The sequence below is a fragment of the Mauremys reevesii genome, linkage group 21 (assembly GCF_016161935.1).
Source record: "Mauremys reevesii isolate NIE-2019 linkage group 21, ASM1616193v1, whole genome shotgun sequence".
Taxonomy (NCBI): Eukaryota; Metazoa; Chordata; order Testudines; family Geoemydidae; genus Mauremys; species Mauremys reevesii.
This window is the reverse complement of record NC_052643.1, coordinates 7,639,551-7,663,647: the sequence shown is the minus strand read 5'-3', so window position 1 is coordinate 7,663,647 and position 24,097 is coordinate 7,639,551. Positions and strand designations below refer to the sequence as shown.

The window sequence follows — 24,097 nt, the reverse complement described above, 5'->3', positions numbered from 1 at the left end:
AATATGCCCGCAGGAGAGCTCTCTCTTGCCAGCATAGAGTGGCTACATGGGAGACCTTACAGCAGCGCAGCTTGCAGTGGTACAGCTGTGTTACTGTAAAGCCTGTAGTGGAGACATAGGGAGAGGCTTTCCAGCGCTGAGCTGCAGCTGCATCCACACTGCAAAGGCACATCCTGCGCTGCATGGCAGCTCCAGCGCCTGGGCTGCAGCTGTGCAGTTTGCCTGGCAGCAACTGCAGCGGGTAGCGTCAGCGCTGCTCCAGTGCTCATCACAGTGTGGACACACACCACAGCTCAAGGAATACACCAGCCCAGGGAATAGATAGATAAGAATATTTTTTTAACTAAATTTTTTTTGTCTTTGTGCTCTCTTTTTGTTTTGTTGTGAACCTCCAAAGCTGCTCTGCAGCGCTGCTGCTGCTTATCTGTTTGCTGAACATGTGTGAATCCAATCAAAATCAAACTCCTCCTCCCTCCCTTTGAGCTCCTGAGCTGTGGAGAGCTCCTCTGTTGCTGCAAAAAAAAAAAAAAAAACTCCTATTTGCTGTGCTCCTGTGTGCTGTCTGTACTGTAACAAAAAAAAAAAAAGGCAGGCAGGAAACAGGGAGGTCGTGTTGCTGCTGCTGTGTTTTTGCTGCAGAGTTAAGACTAAGGGTCGAAAAAATGTTCTGATTTTCAAGTCAGCAGGCTAACACAACACAGTCTCTAAAATCCCCTCTCTCTCTCTCCCCGCTCCACTCCACCCACCCCCCCCCCACCCCCTCCGCTTTGAAAAGCACCACACTTGAATGCTGGGATAGCTGCCCATCCACCATCCCAGCAACAGCGCTGGAAATGCAAATGTGGCCACCACACACCACAGCTGCTAGGCTGTGAGGTGTGCACCACTGCTGCTCCCACACACAGCTGGGACCAGCGCGCTGCAAACTACCAGCGCTGCAAACCGTAAGTGTAGCCAAGCCCATAGCCTAACTTTACATATCCCTTTGTATTCAGTGAGACTTGGTACATGTATGAAGTAACTGACTGCACAGGTGTTTGCAGAATCAGGGCCTTAGGCTTTCATTTTATTTGGTTTTCTAATTTTTAAATGGATATTGATACATTTTTGTAATGTAAGTTAATTACATTCTCTCCTAGCAGTTTAACAGTGAAATTCACTAATCACAAAGTATTGTCAAATGCACCAAGTTACAGAACTGGAAAAGATTGAAGAAAAATTCTCAAATCTCTTTCCATTATAGATGGGACTTGTAACAATAATACTTTAAAAAAAATGTAACACAAATTTCAGTAGGTATCGCTATAAAATCAAATTCTAGCTATACTTCTGCTTTGAGCTTAATTTTATTTTCTCTTCTAGTTTTATGCCTTGAAGGTACCTAGTTCTCGTCCTTGGTAGCTTGTAGTAGTTTCAAAAGTAACCAGTAGTTATTGTGTATGTTTAGGAAACTGTCTACAAAAATAATATATACTTTTTTTTTAAAAAGCAGTACATTGAAGTTCACTGTCTTCCCCTCGTATTGTTAGAGACATTGTCAAGAAGTGTAGACAGCTAGCTTTTAAAGGAGTTTAAAACATTTCTATTAATACCTAGTTTTATTAAGTTTTTCTAAAAAGACCATGACCATTTTTTTTGTGTGCTGGATTTAAATACTCCTTTATAGTGTTCTCAGTATAAACATCACAGCATTAAGCTAGTATATCAGAACCAGGGAGAGAGAGTCTAGCTTCATTGTCCAGTTAAAAAATTAAATAACATGACTGGGGTCAAGTGAATTAGATGTTTACAGTTCTTTCAGTGTTAATAGTGTGTCTATGATTACCTTATTAACATAGGTAAGAAAGCTTTTTTAAGAAATTATTTTAATCTGACAGTTTTCATTTAGTACCTACCCCTCAATGCGTCCACTTTGTTTACACTTTTTGTCAGGCTGTGTCAAATAACCAACATTCAGTGGGTGAGAAAGTGGTGCTGATGTAAGTATGTCTTTTTCAGGGAATGTTTTTATTCCTCATTGTTTGCATTAATGTGTCTACAGTTTCATAGGTAAATAAATTCAAAAGCTGTTCCCTATGTTTTCAGTTTTGAATTTGAGGAATATTTACTGCTATTGTGTCCAGATTGTTCCAGCTCAACAAGATCAAACACAAATGCTAACATATCTGTTTAACAAAACAAAACCATGCTGGTTTTGTTTTCTTTATATCTGGATTTTCTTTTGGTCTGAAAGCAAAATATTGTGAAAATAAGACCTGTAATTTACTAAAAATGTAAAAAATTGAGTCTTTCGCACCACAAAATGTCTTGAGTCCTATATTAGTCCACAATATCTCATCTATAAATTGACTTACATATGGATACATAGCCCAATGGAACAGTTAATAAACATTTAAACAGCAATGCTGTTAAAGTACTCTCAATTTTTTTCATGGTATAGGCTGCATCTTAACAGAGAAGTTTGTTATACTGTCTACTTTTGCTTTACATATGATCACCCCTCTCCGTGTGACAAGCCATCTTTCCATAGACCACTAGTAAGTCTCCATGGAATCCTAGCAGTCCATAGATCGTACTTCAGGAGTAAAGCATTTACTTAAAAGTATCTAAAGTAAAAACTACATTATTCACGAGAGAGAGGCAAATAAAGGTATCGGAGCTGAGGGCACTATGGGAGGCCCCTGAAGAAAGACGGTGATAAAACGTAAACATATGAACCTCAGCCAAAGGACTAGGGGACAAAGGGACATATTGATGTCACTGCAGGATTTAACAAAATCAAAATGTTGATGCCATTTGGAAGCTGCTGAAAACAGAAATGAAAAGCATTGAGTCTTATCTATTTTTCTTGGATCTCATTGGTGCTGCCAATCTGGAAAGTCAAATTTGTGGGTCAAGGAAAGATGTGAACATATAAGGACTAAAAATGAAATATTTGTGAATGATTTGTGCATGCTTGAAGGGCGTGCTGAAATCTTTTGGAATATCATAGTTAAGTTCCAAAAAGAGGTCCCTTCTTCAAACATCCCAGAGTTATTTAAAATTCAGGGGCTGATCCTGCAACTGGTTTTGTTCAGATAGAGACCTATACCTGTGGAGCAAGTTGCCAGATTTAGGCCGGATTGTTGCCCAGCCTTTTGTCTAAACATAAGTGTAGTAAGTGGACTGGAGGTCAAAATGAGTTATTCATAGAGGACTAGAATACAGTAAGAGATTCTCTTTTTCAAGGCAGTTTTTCATTCATTATAAATCATATGATCCTCTATTCTTAAGAAATCATTATGGGTCTATACATGACAATACCTGCTATGTTGTTATGAGGCATTTCAACTTTTGTATAATTCAGAGATTTGAGGAATTATCAGTAATTTATTTTGAGTGTTTTGCTAAAAACACATTTTAAATTAATTGTAATTTTAACATTATTTAGCCCAAGCGCTTGAAAAACACGTATTGTTAATATATTAGTGATTATCTTGCTTAAGAAAACTGAAGCCAGGAGAATAACAGTATAAACAATACTTTCATAAAATACATTAACAGTGTAGGCATCAGTTAATCTCCAAGAGAAATAATGTGGTACATACAGTATATTTAATTTACTGCATGGTACTAAACTATGTTTTTGTGTAAAAAAATTACAATGTAACTTCCAATAATACTTCCTTGTACATAAATAACATCAAATAACTACAATCTAAGATGTAAATATAAACACAAGTCATTGGGCCCCCAAATTTAACTTATAGCTGTGTGTTACTTATGGAAACACACTTTTTCAAACCTGAGGCCTTTATTTTTTTTAAAAATGCTAGTATGCAATAAAAGAATATCTGTAAGCACCTTAGTGAAAAGTAGGCTGAATTTCAATAAAAACATCTCTGTTTTAGATGTGGTAAGTTGCCTAACTCTTGTTGATAGTGGGAACTGCGCAGCTAAATCCTTTCAAACTGCTTTAAATCTATGGGGTAAGCATCATGGCTGTGTACCTTAACTAAAATAAATCACTAAATTAGACTAATTCTTCAGCAATGCTTTGTATTGCAAAACGCTAACAGCTAATTTGTTTATAAAAACTGATAAATCAATGTCCGTCATCTGAATACAGCTTGTCTCAGTTTTAAAAGATGCTGTAGAAAGATCAGTGATAGAAACCTTTTTTGGGTTTTAAGATTAAATTTGAATCAGTTATAATGACAATATAGTAGTCTGAAGCAGATTTGATATAAAGTAATAAGCTGCTTTTTGATAAGCCCCTTTTAAATAGAACTTTACAGATCTTTATGTAGTTTCAAATCACTGTAGGTAGGTGTGTATTACAATTGTCTGTTTTTCTTTTTAGGGCTCATGTAATCAAAGGAGTTTCTTTGTTGTGTGTGTCTTTTCAGAACACAACAGGAATTCAAAATGAATCAGGTGAGTTTAAACATAAGACTTTCAAAGTACCTTACTTAGATGTTGAACCAGTTAATTATTACCAGGAATAGTAATAGTGATCTACTAGAACAGTGGTTTTCAAACTGTGGGTCGCGACCCAGTATTGGGTCATGGAATGTAAGGCACTGGGTCGCTGCGGCTCTGGTCAGCACTGCTGACCGGGCCGTTAAAAGTCCTGTCGGCAGTGCTGCCCAGCTAAGGCAGGCTAGTCCCTCCCTGTTCCAACACTGCGCTGTGCCCTGGAAGTGGCCAGCAGCAGGTCCAGCTCCTAGTCGGGCGGTGTGGGGGGGGGGAGGGGGTCGTGGGGCTCCACGCGCTGCCCCCGCCCCGAGCACTGACTTGGCTGGGTGGGGCAGTGCCTGTGGGTGAGAGTGGCGCGGACCTCCTTGCACACCTCCGCCTGGATCTGGACCTGCTGCTGGTCGCTTCCGGGGCGCAGCATGGTCTGTGGTGCTAGGGCAGGCAGGAAGCCTGCCTTAGCACCTCCGCTGCACCACTGACTGGGAGCTGCCTCAGGTGAGTCCATGCCCGAACCCTGCGCCTCAATCCCCTGCTCCAACCCTGAGCCCTCGCAAACCCGGATCCCCTTCCTACACCTCAAACCCCTCAACCCCAGCCCCACCCAAGAGTCTGCACCCCTAGCCCAGAGCCCTGACCACCTCCCACACCCCAACCCAGAGCCCCCTCTCACACCCTGCACCCCTCATTCCTGGCCCCACCCTGCAGCCCTCACCCCTGCACCCCAATGCTCTGTCCCAGCCCAGAGCCCTGACCCCCTCCCATACTCCAACCCCCAGCCTCCACCATGAGCCTCCCCAAACCCAGAGCCCCTTCCTACACCCCAAATTTCTCATCTGTGGCTCCACCCCAGAGCATGCATCCCCAGCCCAGAGCCCTGACCCCCTCCCACACCCCAACCCTCTGCTCCAACCCAGAGCCCCCTTCCACACCCAAACCCCTCATTCCCGGCCCCACCCTGCAGCCATCACCCTCTTACCCCAACCCTCTGCCTCAGCCCTGAGCCCCTCCTACATCCCAAACCTCTCATCCCCAGCTCTGTTGGGTCGCGGGCATCAACAATTTTCTTCAACTGGGTCGCCAGAAAAAAAGTTTGAGAACCACTGCGCTAGAAAGCCAAAATGTTAGTCCTGTTCTTTAAAACCTTTGATTTAATTACATCTCATAGTCCTTTTCCATCCACAGTGTGGGTGTATGTGAAGTTGATCTAATTTTATTGATTTTAATTGACTTTCCTGTGTGAACTCCTGTTAATCAGATGTAAGATATTGAGGCTGGCACCACCTGCAAGAAAACCTCTCCAGGAGACCCATGTCAGTTTGTACTTTACTTTTATCAGTTTACCTGCTTATAAGAACATTTTGAAAATTGCAGCCTTCTATTTTCCAGTTTCAAACCCACAATCATCAGACCCTATTACGAGGACTGAAACTGATTCAAGAAGAAACCTTCACTTCTAGATCCTTAAAAATCTCTTCATTCTGAAAATTTAAGAACATACATTGAAATATAAAAAGAACAGGAGTAGTTGTGGCACCTTAGAGTCTAACAAATAAATTGGTTAGTCTCTAAGGTGCCACAAGTACTCCTGTTCTTTTTGCGGCTACAGACTAACACGGCGGCTACTCTGAAACATTGAAATATAAGCATTTTTCCTTATAGCATGTCTGGATATATGCATATATTAACATGAGGTTTTTGTGTGTACTGTAGTGTGGTGTTCTAAGCAGTGCTACCTATATATGATTTTATTTATCCTGAATTTACATGTAATCAATATGAATATTATATTTATGCTTGCCAGTTGTACATACTTGGGTTAAGTAAGAACACTTATGAAATAGGTAAACAGTCCCTTTTAATTCTTACAAAGGCTTCTCTTTGGATGGAGCTAAAAAAATCCCTTCTGAGTATGAATAGAAGAATAGGCTATTATACTGAAGGGATGTAATCAGTGTTTGAGTTTACTGAAAAAAAATGACAATGAACAGATGTTTCTGTTTCTCTGGCCAGAAACAACCTTGGTTGCACAATGACATAAAAAACTTAGTTGTGCACCTTCTTTTTCCTTGATGTTCACTGTTTCTAATGACTGGCTTTATCACCCTCATGCCCCAAACATGTCATTGAGGAATAATGTAATTAATTTATCTCCATCAACATAGAACACAGATGCTACTTCACTGAAGAACACCAGACCACTACCATTACCATGGACTAATTATAACTAATTTGGAATTGGCTGTTGGGATTTCCCCTCTCCTGCTCCCTTTCTTGTGTGGAAACAAAAAAAAAATAGATTTATAATATTTATAATAAACAGTAATATAAAAAAGATCTCTACCAATGGAGCTATTCCTTGTAAAGTAATATGGTAGTTATAGTTTTTGCATTAACAGTTGTGCTAATGTCCTTTTGCAGTCACATATGGGATGGTCGGGGGAAATATCTCATCACAGACATCTATATCTGTTAAGGTTTTTTGCAAGTACTCGGCAATATGAGAGAGGAGAACAGCTTGTTGCGGTGTTGCTGCTTGACTAGTAACTGGTTTAGTTCTTCTTCTGATACACTTCGGGAATTGCTACGATTCTGTAAGCTCCAAATTCTAGTTTTTGGTAATTACTGTTGGTGGTTCTGCTTCTTTCCCATATTTTTCAACAATGATTTATTTTTAGAATTAAATATGGTTTCCACACACTATGAAAAAAACAATCATCCCTATGTCAAACTGCTAATATTATTTATTCAGTGCCATATGCGTGTTTGGTGTTCTGCAGTCAAATAGAGGTCCTTGCCTCAAGGAGTTTTTCCTATAGTTTGAAATCTTTTTTGGCATCTCCCACATTCAGATTTGGCCTTCCAAGTGTACAGAGTACACTTGGCTTCTTATGATTTAGTTGCCATTCAGATTAATTATATATTTAGCATCATCCCTGTGTTGTTGTTTTTTCTTGTAGTGCCTTTGTGATTTCATTCAGTATGGACAAGTTGCAGTGCCAGGTCTATGTAAGAGCTGTCTTTGATGCCTTATGCCAAACATCTCTCAAGTGTCCTGTTATATGGAGATATACCTATCTCATAGAACTGGAAGGGACCCCAAAAGGTCATCAAGTCCAGCCCCCTGCCTTCACTAGCAGGACCAAGTACTGATTTTGCCCCAGATTCCTAAGTGGCCCCCTCAAGGATTGAACTCACAACCCTGGGTTTAGCAGGTCAATGCTCAAACCACTGAACTATCCCTCCCTTTGCCCCCTGTATGAGTTTCATGCTTCCTATTTCTGCTTTTGGTCTAACTTAAATGACCCTCAAGTTACTTGGGGTTTTTTCCACTCACATTACGCAGAGGGACATTGTGACGCTTCCTGTGGGTACCTAGGGTTCTGGGGCACCCTTGCTACCAACTGCCCTTAGCATGAGAAAGCTTTGTCTGGGCCTGCTGTGAGTCAGCTCCCTGACTCCACCAGCCACAGGCAACATAAGCACTTCCCTCATGGGCTTGCAGGTCCTGCTGTCACTATAGGTTAGCACGGGTCGGCAACCTTCAACATGCGGCCCATCAGGGTAATCGCTGGCGAGCTCAGAGGCATTTTGTTTACATTGACCATCCACAGGCACGGCCCCCCACAGCTCCCAGTGGCTGCGGTTCGCCGTTCTCGGCCAATGAGAGCTGCGGGTCACGTGCCGAAGGTTGCTGACCCCCTAGGTTAGCGATTGGCATACCCCCAACCCTGGGGCGTTCAGTCCCTGTCCACTGGACACTCTCAGTATTCATAGATTCGCTGCTTTCAAAGAAACAGTATACTCAAGCTCGGATCAACCTCCGCTTAACACTTGCATTTACATATGCTTACAGTGAAATCAGTTATAAGTTTATTTAAGAAAACTTAGAGATTCAATAGTAGCAAGTAAAAGTATTAAAAACCTTTGTAAAACAATCTTCATACACATTATAGGTCCTAGAATTAATTAACAAGAATCTCTCATGTGTTTTAGAGTATTGCTCATCCAGAATCCTTGCAGCGCTTTATAGCCACCTTGGCTGACCCTTCTTTCATGAGATAAACACTCTGTGAGTTTGCATCCCAGATGAATGATTCCATGTGTCCTTTTTGCACTCCAGATATACCAGACCAGTCTTTTGTCTTTGTTCATAAACAGGACACCACATCCTCCCACCCACCTGCTGTCTGTTTCTTCCTGTAGATTTCCACTTTTAGATTTTTCCAGTCTCTTAATTTGCATCTGGCCCAATATGCAAATAAATAGGCATCAGTGTGAGGCATACAATACACAAATGGCCAGACAAGGAGATAGGTGTCAGTTACCTCCTGTCTGCAAGGGAACTCTCTGTATTTTGTCACCTCCTGGTAATCTGCCTTAACTCCAAGACCTTAAGAACATACTTTTCAATATAGACCGTAACTCTTTACATATTATTCATACATACGTTTTTGTAATGATTACTGGTAGAGACCTCACAAGCCATCCTTTGTTGAACTGTTATGCAGATACCTGATCTGGGGCTCCCTATACAACCCTATGCACCCATTGTGCACTCTGCCAGTTGGCGCCAAGGGTCCCTGGTCACAGACATTTATGGAGGGATCCAGGAAACAACATTCTTGAGGTAGACATAGAAGATCTTCTAATGAAATAGTTTAGGTGACTAATTTATTTGAACAACATACCTGGATCTAGCAGAGGGTACTAACCAAGCAGACTGCGAAAAGCTACAAAAGAATCTCACAAAACTGGGTGACTGGGCAACAAAATGGCTGATGAAATTCAGTGTTGATAAGTGCAAAGTAATGCACATTGAAAAATATAATCGCAACTGTACATATAGAATGATGGGGTCTGAATTAGCTGTTACCACTCAAGAAAAAGATCTTGGAGTCATTGCAGATAATTCTCTGAAAATATCCACTCAGTGTGCAGTGGCAGTTCAAAAAACAAAGAGAAAGTTGGGAATTATTAAGAAAGGGATAGATAAGACAGAAAATATCATATTGGCCTTTATATAAATCCATGGTATGCCCACATTTTGAATACTGCATGCAGATGTGGTCACCCCATCTCAAAAAAGATGTATTGGAATTTGAAAAGGTTCAGAAAAGGGCAACAAAAATGATTAGGGGTATGGAATAGCTTCCATACGAGGAGAGATTAATAAAACTGTGATTTTTCAGTTTGGAAAGGAGATGATGGGGGATATGATAGAGGTCTATTAAAATTATGACTGGTGAGGCGAAAGTAAATAAGGAAGTGTTATTTACTCCTCCTCATAACACAAGAACTAGGGGTCACCAAATGAAATTAATAGGCAGCAGGTTTAAAACAAACAAGAGTTTTTTTGTGTGTTGTTTTTTTCCCACACAATGTACAGTCAATCTGTGGAACTCCTTGCCAGAGGATGTTGTGAAGGCCAAGATTATAACAGGCTTTAAAAACTACGTAAATTCATGGAGGATAGGTCCATCAATGGCTGTTAGCCAAGATGGGAAGGGATGGTGTCCCTAGCCTCTGTTTGTCAGAAGCTGGGAATGGGTGACAGGGGATGGATCACTTGATGATTACCTGATCTGTTCATTCCCTCTGGGGTACCTGGCATTGGCCACTGTCAGAAGACAGGCTCCTGGGCTAGATGAACCTTTGGTCTGACCCAGTATGGCTGTTCTTACGCATGCATCTCAGACTGCATTAAGATTGTGTGGAGAAGAGGTTGCATGCTATCTGGGATACACCTCTACCCCGATATAACGTGACCCGATATAACACGAATTCGGATATAATGAGGTAAAGCAGTGCTCGGGGAGGGAGTCTGTGCACTCCGGTGGAAGAAAGCAAGTTCGATATAACGTGGTTTCACCTATAACATGGTAAGTTTTTTTTGGCTCCCAAGGACAGCGTTCTGTCGAGTTAGAGGTGTATTTGTATAGGTGGCCATTTAAAAAAAGGGTGGGAGTATAAATTGCTTAAGTGAGCAAATGACATATTCTTAATTCCCCCCCCAATCAAATCAGAGTTCTGCTGTATGCATTCACTTGTTACTAATATCCCTTCTTAGAGACCCTTTCAGAAACAGAGAAACTCAGGCCTGGTCTACATTATGGGAGGGATCGATCTAAGTTACGCAACTTCAGCTACGTGAATAATGTAGCTGAAGTCAACGTACTTGGATTGACTTACCGTGGTGTCTTCGCGGCGGAGAGTTGACTTTTGCCGCTCCCCTGTCGACTCCGCCTACGCCTCTCGGGGAGGTGGAATACAGGAGTTGATGGGAAAGCGCTCAGGGGTCGATTTATCGCGTCTCAACCCCTGCTGGATAGATCGCTGATCCAGTGGGTAGTGTAGACCTACCCTAACATCACTGCCAATAGAAGCAGCTGCTGCAGCAGCCAAAACCATGTACCTTTGGACATTCTGAGAACTTCCTCCAGTTTTGACTAGATTGTCTCTGGCCTGTTACAACTGGTTGTTTGCTCCAAACCCTCCCTTCCTCACCCCCTGCTCCTTTGTAGTATCTTCACCTCAGGCTCAGTGCGCCCCTGCCCTTCTCAGCCCTTTCTTTTCCATGTCCCCTCCTCCTTGACTTTGCATTCGGTGTGTCCCCTCCTAACAGCACCTACTTTAAAAAAAGGGGAACTAACGTTTGCTGGCATCATATTGTGTGATATACTCTTTCCCTCACCTTATGTCTGTCTTGTCTATTTAGATTATAAGCCCTTCAAGGCAGCGACTGTCTACTTCTCTCTGTGTGTAGAGTGCCTAGCAGAGTGGAGCCCCATTCTTGATTGAGCCTTAGGCACTAACATAATAAACATGATTAATAATAATATTGCTTCAGAAATGTCTTCAGAGATACTGTCAAGCATGGGTAGTTGTGCTCAACATTTTATTTTAACTTTAGTCTCCAGTCTGCTGTAAATATAGGATTCTCTTCCACCCCTTCAAATGCTTTCTTGCGATGTTTTTCTACCATTTTACCCCCTGTAAATTTGAATGCCAACAGCTCAGTATTTATGAGCGACTTCACATTAACAAGTCTAAAAAGTAGTAATGAAGCTGATTAGTCACTATTTTATTCAGTGAGTGCTAGCTTTCTTGAAGTATTCAGGTGCTGGACTCTGTGGAAAACATTAAAACAATACCCGCTATTTTAGGATTTCTTTTTCTCTCTTTCAGGCTGGTTTTAGCCAGATGTCTGTTAACATTGCTTGTAGCACATGCACTTGTATAGTAGCCCCATAAAATATCCGCAAGGTAAACTAATTCATTTTATAGCAAAAGTTATTTGAATACGTTTTCTTCAAAGTCTGTGAGAAGTGACTGAACCCGTAGTATTTCTGGGTTATGCTTATGCAACTGCATTCAAGTTGCAAATAAATGGGTTGCAGTGATTTAACTGAGAAGAGACTTTGGTCCATTGTTTATTGTATTGAATAGCATATTTGGTTACTTATTAAGAGTTTTGTTTTGGAGGTGTAAATCTACTGTGTCATGAAACAGGCCATTGTCAATGCTCTTGAACAAATGATTTGTGAATTCCGTTAGTACAGTGGAGGTGGAATTCAAACTGCTGTGTTGAATGACTTTTAGATGCTAATCTCTTCGATTTATGTAAGTAGAAGTAAATTTAGGTACTGATTTTGTATTTTAATACCTGCAGATACATGCAGGTTACATACTCTGGTACGTGCTAGGACTGTTCTGAAGTTTTTGAGGCTGAAGGATAGTGCTGGTATTTAGGGAAGAATTTCTGACAGGCCTAAGTGGATAATCTAGTAAAATGCCATGCAATTTTTGTCCAAACTAGTTGACTCTACTGTTTATTTAAAAAAAAAAAAAGAGTAATGAGAGAGTACATATTTAAATGGGGATTAACATTTTTAAAATGAGCAGTACTGGGAATATGTCCTGGTCTGCTAACATTTTCTGGCCCTGACATACTGGGAAGAGTCAAAGCTTAAAATTACATAATTTTGCTTACTACCTTGCAGTTTTTCATGTATTCTAGAAGACACCTTCTAGCCAGAGACCAAGATGAAAAATAGAATGAGGGGTCACTAATGAAATCCATGTCCAGTGCCGAGGTGCGGAGCCCAATCCCATTTGTCCCAGATACTGGGAAGGGGAGAGGTGCTGGAATTCCAGTCACCATGCCCTGTCAGCTCAGGTGCCTTCTGCTTCTATATTTGTTTAAGGCTAGCAAGTGTCTGAAAGTCACAAAACCTCCCCATTACTCCTGTCTTTCTCTCCCTGCTGAAAGAGGAAAATAACCTTTTTCTCTTCCTACACGGACTTGTAGCTGCTGGAAGCTAGGAAGTATGGGAAATCTTTACCCATCCCCTGACCTGTTGGCTACTGTGGGTAGCAGGGGATCCCTGACGTTCTGCATCTTCCGTAATTTCCAGTTTTTAGGTCATCCTGCTCTGTGTACGTGTCTTTGCAGCTGTTCCAGGCTTACTGAAGCACAAGGCAATAAAATTGATATGACCACAGTATTGTCATTTTCACTCTGCTGCTGTTTGGGAATGCTGTAGTAGTGGCAGAGACACGGAAACAAACTTCGTGAACTCCAGAAATAGCACTTTGTATCATTTCATATTTGGCAAATCACAAACATGAGGGTTAGAAAGTAAAAATATTTTCAAATAAAAGTCTAAAATAAGCAAAAACTGTTGGTTAGAGCTTGCCCTCTTACTGTGCAAAGCTTCCCAACTCACTTCTGTGCAGATTTGTGCTATGCTTGTACATAAATGGGGGTGAGGAGGGAGAAGGAGGAGGAAATTCTTAATATGTCTTCAAATGTTATAGGCTGCTACATCTAGCAGGGCTTCAAAAAGTCTGTACAATTCAGTAACCTCTAACAGGAAGAAATACACATTTTCCACAATTTGCTAATTAATAAATGTATTGAAGAAGACTGACATGGCTAACTACTGTAATCCTGACCTGAAAGATTTTCAAATGATGTTTAGCTGACTGCTAAATTCTGCCGACCTATGTTTATCATTTTTAAAGAAATGATTCTCCAGTGTCATGTTACGATGATGAGTATTTGTTTTACCTGGCATTCTTCTAATTAATATTTTTAATTATAATAATAGGCTGGACATATTACACTAATTCTGTGTAATTTTTTTCCAGTCTCATTGAGTAACCTAGTCTGTTTGTGAGGGACGTTCCCCTGGCTTTGTAATCATTGAGTATGAGGCTCTGTCAAGAATACATACCTTTGAAGGAAAGGAAATTGCTATATTTACCTGTAATAGGAGTTCTCTGAAGGTCATTTCCTCTGTACATCTACATTTCCCCTCCTAGCTTCCTATTAGAGTTAGGATTTTGGTTATTCCTTGGTACTTAGAAAAGTTCTGTTGAAAAGGAGCTGGCAGTTAACGGCTGAGATGTGCTATGTATATTTATGTCCATCCGCCTGGGCATGAGGCATGTGCATGGACTGCTTCACTGTCAGAGGATGTTAAACTACACTGTGCTAGTCTGTCAGCTCTCAAGGGCATGAGATGGGGTACAGATTTATAGTGAAGCCTTCCTTTAGAGAATTGCATTTACAGGGAAGTAATTTTCCCTTTAAAAGTGCTAATGAGCCAAAGTCTGCATTTTTATATAGACTACTACATTTAAATAAAAATATTATTTGGTCTTGAGCCCCCAACCTCTTCTTGGTTGAAGCATTAAAATAGGGTCAGAACAGCAATTCAAAAAACAGTTACTATATAGTTTCACAGGCCATTGCAAAGAACAGAGAAAGTAGAAAATGACCCTCTTTACAGGTATTAAAATATTCTTACATTTCTGCCTTTTAAATGAAACTACAAATCTAAGATTGGTGTTTTTATTTTAACTGTTCAGAACTCAAATATATTAATAATGTGTTAGTAAACATGTCTGATTTCAGCAGATCTTGGTTATGCTGCGTGTGTGGATAAGTATACATACAGACACACACAGGTTCACAGTCAACAAATACAGAATTTTAAACTTATTTTAGTATTTAAGTGCACTATTGTGCAGGACAAGCCTTTCTTTACCTATTTTTTGTATGAAATAAAAAAATGGCAAAAAGCCAATATGTTAAACTAATGGGGAGAAAAGTATCTAGTGACTTCTGCTGATGAGTCAAAACAAGTTTAAAACAACCTGAGGTGCAGGCCTCTCTTTGATACGTTAATGCTTAGTGTTGATTTACAGCAATGGAAGTTATATTTTAGTCCGTGTAGGCAGTAGACATTTTGGGGTGTACTCTCTAAACTGCTGGATTGATGTTGACACTTTACTGGTTTTATTTAGCACTTGTCCACACAAGCCTCAAATGTTTAAATACACAGTTGCCACAGTAAATATATAGAAAATGGTATACCTTAGCCTTATTACTATTGTATGTTTTTGTGTTTGAATCTTAATATTGCATATTTTTTCCAAATGTCTATTTACTTATATTGAAAATACCCTACTACAAGGATACATTTCTCATTGCTTAAGTAAGATATGAAACATTTGTAAAGAAACATCCCAGTGATGGGAAAAACTCTTAAGAAAACAAATTTGTGATGGGGAGAAAACAAATGTTCTGAGGACAGTACCAATAGTTAATACTGGCTAGATTACCCCATTCTGAGAGTACACTAAAGGGAATGGTTATGTAGGTGGCAGTTATCGAACTGTGTTGAATACTTCAACTGAATTGTTGACACCATGTCTTCATTTGCAGGAACCGAATGATAGGTTGTCTGCTTATCTTTACATTCTACATCTGCCATATTTTTTTGCTTGAAGTCCTCGCTGTCTTGTCATTAGTCTGTCAGTACTTCTGGCCCAAGGAACTGTAGCCTTCTCAAGGATATAGTCAGTGTTGCTGATTTAAATCAGTGTTGCTGATTAAATCACAGGACCTAGAGTTTTCAAATCAGTGCGGTTATCCTTCTCTTGAAAACCCTGCTCAGAAAATACTGTGATCTTCCCTAGAGAAAGGGGGTATTAAAGATTATTTCCCAAACAAGGCGTATCATTTATTTTATTAATGCTTGTCATGTTCAGTTAGTCTGTTAATGATTAAATTTGTAAAAAGGAGGACCTAGGAGAACTGCATATACCATATACTCTACAGTCCTATGTGAAAATACAGTTAAATGTCAAAACATGGTCTTACACATTTTAATTTTTAGCTCACTTCTTTATATAGTTGATTCCAAAGATTTGCAGCAATGCACCCAAAGCTTCTCCTAAATTATTTATTTCTTTTGGGTCACCTTATTTATTGACGACTGTAATTGATATGTATAATGTACACAATATCCCAAAATAGACTGTTTTGTTTGAAAAACGATCACAGATAACTAAGTTTTTATACAGTCATGTAACAGTGATCAGTATGATATAGTTAGTATCAGAGCTACACAGTTATAATGTCAAAAATTGTTGAAAATGCTGCTTATACTGATTGGTTATACTGTGTACCTAGTACTGGGAAGTGTTTTACTATTTGTAATCTCACACCATATCTTAAGTATTGGTCATTTCTGGAAAGAGCCCTGTTTCACAAGGTGTTGACACTGGAGGTTGGGGGCAGGAGGGTATCTTTATCAGTTTTGGCTTGAAGACACACCACTGAATTTGGTGCATACACAAATGTGCCCATAATTTTTTCCCTCAAACATTTACCTTTTCTTTGCTAAGAAAAAAGCTGTGCACTGGAAGAACCTTTTGAGTATTGGTATGCATGTGAGCATTGTCAGCGTCCCTCTGCTTTGTCTCCTGTGTAGAAGCAAGTAGAACAGGGTTACCCAGACCAGTTGTGCAGTCCCCTTGTTTTTGGTTAATATTTTGATACCTTTCGTAGATATTTAGATTTATTTCCATCTTTGCTACTGCCTTTTTCTGTGGCCTAGGACAAGTTGGCATCAAACTTGGATGCCAAAAAATTGATACAGATGCTCCCTGGGTTACACAAACCCGACTTACGGAAATCTGCACTTATGGAAAAAGTTCCGTAAGCCTTTTTTGTGTGTGTGTAATTGTCGGAGATGCGTTCCAGACTTATGCAAAATTCAACTTACGCAAGGCATTCTGGAACGGAATGCTTGCGTAAGTCGGGGAAGCTTCTGTATTAACAGATTTTCAGTTACCTAAACATCTTCAGCTCCTACCTAATGCAGTTCTGTTAAAGAGCAATGACTTCAGTGGGAGTTGTGCATGCTCAGTAACTCTGAAATGAAGGGTACATTCATAAATAGCTTATAAAAAGTTAACATATTAATCTATGTTGTAAGCATGTTACAGATGTGTAGTACAAATGATGAGCACAACAGAAGATGTTATAATTGATAAGAAGCCCAACAGGTTACTTCTAAACAGTTTAAAATAATTGATTAGCCATTTATTAAAATATCTAATAATTTATTAACCTTTTAGAACCTAACTTTTCCCCTTAATACTGTCTGACCAAATGATTATTTTTACTTGTTAACTATATGTGGCTATTGGAGAATTCTGACTTTAGAATGTTCATGATTCAAATTGAGAATATTAGAAACATTTTTATTTTGTGACATTTAAACAAATTAACAGCAATTTATGATGTTTTTGTAGCAAAGTAGGTAACTGAGAAGCAAACCTAGCACTAGAATACATTTGTTTTCATGCTAATTTTTGGAGCTACAAGGTTTGTTGTAGATAGGAATTGTTCCAGTAATCTGCCCAGCACTCCTGCAGGGGGTGCTATGTGTTTTGGCTTTTGTAAATTTCCTGAATGAAAGCCTGCCTTTCATTTGTTGCCTTGCTGGTCCAAATAATTGTATTTTGCAGAATTCAAAGTGAACCTTCCCAATCTCTTTTATCAAGTTGAATTGTGCAGCCTACATCGTGCTTGGAACAAAATGGTATGGACTGGCAGGGAAAGGCATATGGAGAAAGAAGCAATCTGTAGTGCCTTCTGTGAAGTGTCCATAAAGAGACACCATCAACTTAAAAAATCACCTTATTCTGAATTTTTTTAGTTACTACAGTAGAACCTCAGAGTTAAACACCAGAGTAGCAAACTGATCAATCAACCACATACCTCATTTGGAACAGGATGTATGCAATCAGGCAGAAGCAGAGACAGGAGGGGAAAAAAGGCAAATACAGTACAGTACCGTGTTAAACATAAGCTACTAAAAAAATAAAGGGAAAGCAGCATTTTTCTTCTGCATAGTAAAGTTTCAAAGCTGTATTAAGCCAATGATTAGTTGTAAACTTTTGAAAGAACAGCCATAACATTTTGTTCCCAGTTACAAAACCCCCATTCCCTAGGTGTTCGTAACTCTCAGGTTCTACTGTATTGAGACGAGTAACACCAATGATTACAATAAATGAAAGAGAAACATTTTCCACTACTTTTCAATTTACTCTGTGCACTTCACAGCACTTTCTTCGTAGTCACTTTCACTGTTTGTCCTGTATAAATGACTTCCTCCTGTTTGCATTTGTTTTCCACACAACAGAAAAGAAAAACTTGTAAAATTAAGAAATATGATTGCAAAAATTTACAGGGAGACTCAGGGTATGGTGTGGTACCTGAAACTACTTATTATTTGTTTTTGTTTGTTTTGTTTTAAATTGAATAGATTTCAATGTAATGTCTCTTAAAAAATCTGCATCTACCATAGCGGGGTTTTTATCTATTTGGGGTTTCTGGGTGCTACTGTAATACAAATAAGTAGGCTCATCATTACTCTAATCACTCTACTTGCATGTTGCATCTCTTTTTCTGTCTCTCTTCTTATGTCCTGTCTTTCATTTTTAAACTCTCTTGGACCAGAGCAACTGTGTGGTTGGAAAGCACTTACCCCATTATGTGGCTGTTACCACAATATAAATAGTAAATATTTATCTAGTAGATAGCATAGCCCAGCCAACTTGTGACACCTTCTTCAACACAATATCATTACCATCTCTTGGTATCTTTTGACTCATTATATCCTTAGGTATGAAAAGTTGTTTGTACAGGTATGAAAGCTATTTTATAAATCTGTAAACAAAAGTAAAATAGGATGGTTTTTTTTAGCCATTTTTTTCACTTACACTGTCAATTTACGATGAAGATAGATGAATTACAAGCCAGACATTTGAGGCAGATCCAGCTATCCTGTGTAAAACTACTCTCCTGTTGAGGAAAATTACTTTACTAACTTCAGCTGAAGTCAGCTTATTGTTACAGCCCTACCCAATTCACGGTCCATTTTGTTCAATTTCATAGAATTTTAAGAATAATAAATTTCATGATTCAGCTATTTAAATCTGAAATTTCACAGTGTTGTAATTGTAGGAGTCCTGACCCAAAAAGGAGTTCGGAGGGGGGTCACAAGGTTATTGTAGGGAGGGTTGTGGTACTGCTACCCTAACTTCTGTGCTGCTGCTGGTAGTAGCGCTGCCTTCAGAGTTGGGCAGCTGGTGGCTGCTGTCCAGGAGCCCAGCTCTGAAGGCAGAGCTGGCGCCACCAGCAGTGCAGAAGGAAGGATGGCATGGTATGGTATTGCAACCTTACTTCTCTGCTCCTCCCTGCAGAGCTGAGCCCTCAGTCAGCAGCCGCCACTCTCCGGCCACCCAGCTCTGAAGGCAGCAGCGTAGAAGTATAATTGTGGCATAAAATGGTATTGCCACTCTTGTTGCTGCTGGCAGGGCGCTGCCTTCAGAGCCGGCCAACAGCTGCCGCTCTCCGCTCGCCGAGCTTTGAAGTGCAGAAGTAAGGGTGGCAGTACCGTGCGCCCCCCCCCAATAACCTTGCGACCCTGCCCCTCCGCAACTCCCTTTTGGGTCAGGCCCCTTAATTTGAGAAATTCTAGTCTCCCCCATGATATCTGTGTAGTATGAGTAAAAAGCACACAAAAGACCAGATTTTCAAAGTCCATGACACATTTTTCATGGCCGTGAATTTGGTAGGGCCCTACATATTGTGGATTGTAATTGAGTAGATATGTTCCTAATTCTCCACAAATTTATTTCATGTGGATTCATTTTTCTCTAAAATCACCACAGTGCTAGGCTGTAAGAGTCAAATCAACAGACGTAAGTTAAGGGAGAAGTATATCAGCTGCTCTTCACTTCTTAATAGCATAGATTTCAATTTTTTTTTTAAGGCAAACAAGATAGCTTAAGAAGTGGGGTTTCAGCAGTGCTTTGAGAATAGTTAATGTAAATAAATGGTTAATTTAGTGGTGACTGAATCTATTTTAATATGGAGTCCAAGTGGGCATAGTACCTCCAGTCCAGTGGCTTTCTCAGGTTTATATTGTCTTTTGTGTACCTAACAGGTAAAGTATCTTCTCCATCAATGTTGCTTTATAATATACAACTGTTTGGGCTGTATTGCTGATACTAATTTGAATGAATGTACTTAGCACAGCAGCTGACCAGCTTTCATAGTTATCTTTGCTGACTACAAGGTTGTGCTGTATCATTTGTACAGATGAAAACAGTGTCTTCCCTGAAGAGCTCACAGTCTAACATGACTCCTTTGTCAACTTTCTTCAAATATTCAAAGATCAAAATAAAAATATTGAACTACCAAGTTAAGTTTTATAGTCAAAACAGTCATATTAAACTTAAAACATGCTGCAGCTGAAGAGTAAATCTCAACATGCATTTGCTTGCCTTACTCAATTAGCTTCTTTGGGCAAGGGTCAACTATTTAAAAAATGCACTTCACTACTAAAACCCAATTTCTTCTTTTTAAAACCTGTTTAGTGTCTGTCATATACTCAGTGAAGGAGGAGAGGCCACTGGGTCAACATTTACTGACCTTTCTATTCTCTGGCTTGGGGCATGAATCTTTTTGTTTATGTACGTCTTGGCTAGTAGCTGTGACACAAGCTGTAGGACCAGCCAGACACCTTTGGGGAAAAAAGCTTCCTTTTCTTACTGCTAATATTTAGAGTAGTTAAGTTCTGAATGCATATTTGTAGCACTTCCTATAAATAAAGTTCTGTACGCATTTTCCCACTAAACTGTCTATTTCAGTGACTCAAAACTTTCTCAGAACATTACCCATGGGATGATATTTGCTTGGGATTTTTTTTAAAACTAGAGCAAAAGTTGTGCAGCCATTATCCAGTTTGCAGAGTGTGGAAATAATTACACTTTTTTAAATCAAACAGTTGTTTAGCAGATTTAGAACAGCTCTAGCACCTCAACAGGAAGCTGTAGAAATTTTAAATTTCATAATGATAATAGTCTGCGGGCACTAAACCTTTTCATATGCCAATGTTTATATTAACTTTTTTTTTAAACAAATTTATTCATCATGATATGATCCTGCAGTTGATGGAGTGCAGGTGGACTCCAGTGCTTGTACAGAGTCCCATTAAAGTCACTTGCAGGATTGGGGCTTTTATGTACCCCTTTTACGTGTCCACAGCTTTGAAAAGTGGGGGGAATTAAGAACTGAGTCTAGCCATAGCAAAAGTAACTTTGCCTGCTTATGCCTAGGCATTGCAACATGCAGGATATGCAAACTTACCTACAGTTCTGAGATCTCTTCATAACAATTTGATTGAGCCACTAGGAATTGAGACGGGAACGTTATACTGAACTGAATGTTCTTAAGAACACTGAAAACTAAGCTTTTTGGTAAACCTTTTGTTAAGGAGGAAGGATGGTCTTGTGGCTAAAACAGAGGACTATGACTTAGGAGATATGGGTTCAGGTCTCAGTTCTGCTCTAGACTTCAGTTGTTACCTTCTTATATTTCTTTTCCTTCAGTGGGAAAGAGGTATTCAGAGGGGCTGTATAAGTAGCTGGACTCCAGAATCTTGACCAAATAGTCAAACTTGTGTGCATCTGTGCCTAACTATGGATTTCGGATCCTACTTAGAATATTTTGTTTCTAATGTGTGGAATGCTTGTGTAATGTTCTTGTTTAAGATTGATTTATAATTCTGCTCTGTAGACCAGTTTTATTTGATTAATATATAAATTTGCACAGTTTTCAAAACATTAGCTGAATAAGAATGAAAAACACACTTGAAAGATGAGTTGATTTAGGTAAATTGAATAATGGAAGAAATATAATTTTTTTTCAAAGGCATAGAAAGAGCACAACCTTTGCTATTAACAATAGCTATAATAGTAATATTAAAGGCAAAAAGTGGAACAAAAACAATCAGGTAACCCATACCAACACTGTTACGTATACCAAGTTCAGGCACATATGAGATTAAATATTTCCGAGATGGAAATTCTGAATTTTAAATAAAACACAAGGCTGAAGTAAGTGGCAAATGGCCTTTGGGGTATAAACAAACCTAAGTTGCATTTGTTTGCCAAATAGTGACCATAGACAAAATACATGCATCAACTTGTCAATATCAAACATGAGCATAGAATAGCTGGAAAAAAAGCAGAAAGATTTCTCAAGGAACAATTCAGTACATTTCTCACTAGGAGATTTAACATGATTTTAGAACTCTCTACAAAAGTATAAACAAGTGTGATGGGAGTACCAAAGACCCTGCAATGCCTTCATGTGGAAGACACTTGCAATATTGAATCCCTAGTTGAAATGCCAAATTTAAAATTTCACTTTCGTTTTGTCACCAGTTTTTCTATCTTGTATGGGTTGATCATCTGTTGTGCTAAAATGTTTTTCTTTCATCATGGTCATGGCCCTTCTGTTTTTTGACTTGTAGAACACAACTGAATCTGCAGGAGCAGCAGAGACCTTGGCTGATGTACCTGAACATGTGCTTAAAGGACTTCCTGAGGAAGTGAGGCTTTTCCCATCTGCTGTTGACAAGACACGGCTTGGTAAGTGCTGTAACTGTGAAAAGATAATGGAGAAATTAGAAGACAAAAATATCACATTCTGGCAGCTATGGAAAGTGAAGCATTAAAGTAATAAAGAAATGTGCAGTCCCATTCCTCAAAGAAAAAACAAACAGGAAGGAAATTAAAATGGGGTAGGAAGTTAAAATAAAACAAAGTGTGAATTATGAAAATGCTTGTTAAAGGACAAAGATTGCAATTGTGTAGCAATGAGATTGCGTTTGTAGTGGAAAAAGCCTTTTTTTATGCTTTCTTGTTCTCCTGCATCATGCATTTTTATCAGATCAGAAATGACGTTTAATAGGTATCTTGTGTTCCACCAGTTAAACTTGCACTGGTAAATTCTTTACAATCTAGAGTTATGATTTTCCTCTCTGTTGCTTGTGAGTCCTTCTCCACAGTCGCCCTATTGGACACCTTCTACTTTTACCACTGGTTTGTACATAGTAACTCAGATAAGTTTTTCACTTTTTTTATTGTGACAACTTGATTCCCATATGGAGAGTAAAGGCAAACTTCTGTTGAACTTATGACGAATGATCCACAGTGGACTGGCTAGCAAGGTCTCTGTGAGAATGATCCGTCACTGCACTTCAACAGACCATGCTTGTCTGCACTGAATGAACATCGGAACGTGAATCGGAGTTAAATTTGATCTTTTTGCATCTTGGCTTTATTAAGGAATACTGTTACATCACTAGGCTGAATCAACTTCACTCACTGCTCGTTTACCTCCTCCACAGCTTAATTTTTTGCTGCTAGTACTGTGTAGTCATCTTGGTGTTCCATCCAAACCCCCATCTTGCTCTCTGATGATCACTATACAGCTCTTTGACTTCAGCCTACAAGGGGGGATTCACTGCAGACCTGGAAAATACCACACAAGACTGACGTCCTTGCTGCAGATATTTTCCATGATATGGCATAAAAAATGCAGTCTCCCTGGATATTCAGCAGCTGGTAGAGTACAATGGAGAAGTGTTTTGAGAGAGGGCAAATTTGATAGCAGAAATACTTCACCATGCAACTTCACTAATGCCTTTTGAAGAGGTGAAGTTTCCATTATGAGCTTTGATGGAGCTTGTTCTATTTATAGGGTATGGAATTTGTGCAGAAAGCTAGCAGCTTGAGATAGAATTTGAAATGTAATTGGAAACTAAAGACTTCAGTACTAATTAGATTGTAAGTTGTTTGGATCAGGGACAATGCCTTCCAGTAGGACCCTGATCCTAATAGAGGCTACACAGTGCTACAACAGTACAAATAATAAATAATACCTTGGACTGATTAAGTGACCTGTTGATCTTTAAAGTATGCAAGGACTTACGATAACCTACTAATGGAAAAATATTAGAATCAATTTTGACGACTCTTGCTTTTCCAATCTGAGGCAAGGAAATACATTGCTGAAAATATAAACAAGGTCTAATTAGAAATGTCATGCCTTGAGTTAAGTCAGATGTAGGGGGGGGAACTTAGAAACTTCCTTTGGTTATGAAGGTTATAATGCTATATAAGTGTTATACTGAAATGAAAAGTTTGGTAAAAGTATTTTTAAAGCAAGTATCAAATTGTCAATGAAATCAAAATGTTTTATCTTTGTAGACCAACAGTTATGTACCTACCAAAGGTTAATTGTCTGAGCATGGAGCTTCACTTTTAATTCTAGTGAAGGATGGATAGTTTTAAGAATTAAGGTTGCTTGGAAGACATCAGTTTTGTGTGTCCATATATAATTAATTTTCTTATAATTTGACAGCTTTTCAGAGTAAGATGTTTTGAAATGATCAAAATTCTGTTCAGGTGTGTGAATAATAAT

At 39.2% G+C, this 24,097-nt stretch overlaps 1 protein-coding gene across 9 annotated transcripts in view; it reads left to right on the top strand.

Annotated features, from left to right (window-relative positions):
* PRDM2 (PR/SET domain 2) overlaps nt 1-24,097 on the top strand; it is a 126,453-nt gene that overhangs the window by 18,122 nt on the left and 84,234 nt on the right. For 5 of the 9 annotated variants that reach the window (XR_005590301.1, XM_039508700.1, XM_039508704.1 and 2 more), the window contains exons 2-3: nt 4,343-4,416; nt 22,143-22,260. Coding sequence is in view for 7 of the 9 variants with exons in the window: in XM_039508700.1 (XP_039364634.1) it covers nt 4,408-4,416; nt 22,143-22,260 (127 nt within the window). In the remaining 2 variants the exon portion in view is untranslated. Of the gene's footprint in view, nt 1-1,932; nt 1,980-4,342; nt 4,417-22,142; nt 22,261-24,097 lie in introns of all 9 variants that reach the window. The other 4 variants (XM_039508702.1, XM_039508701.1, XM_039508703.1 and 1 more) reach the window with 2 other exon arrangements.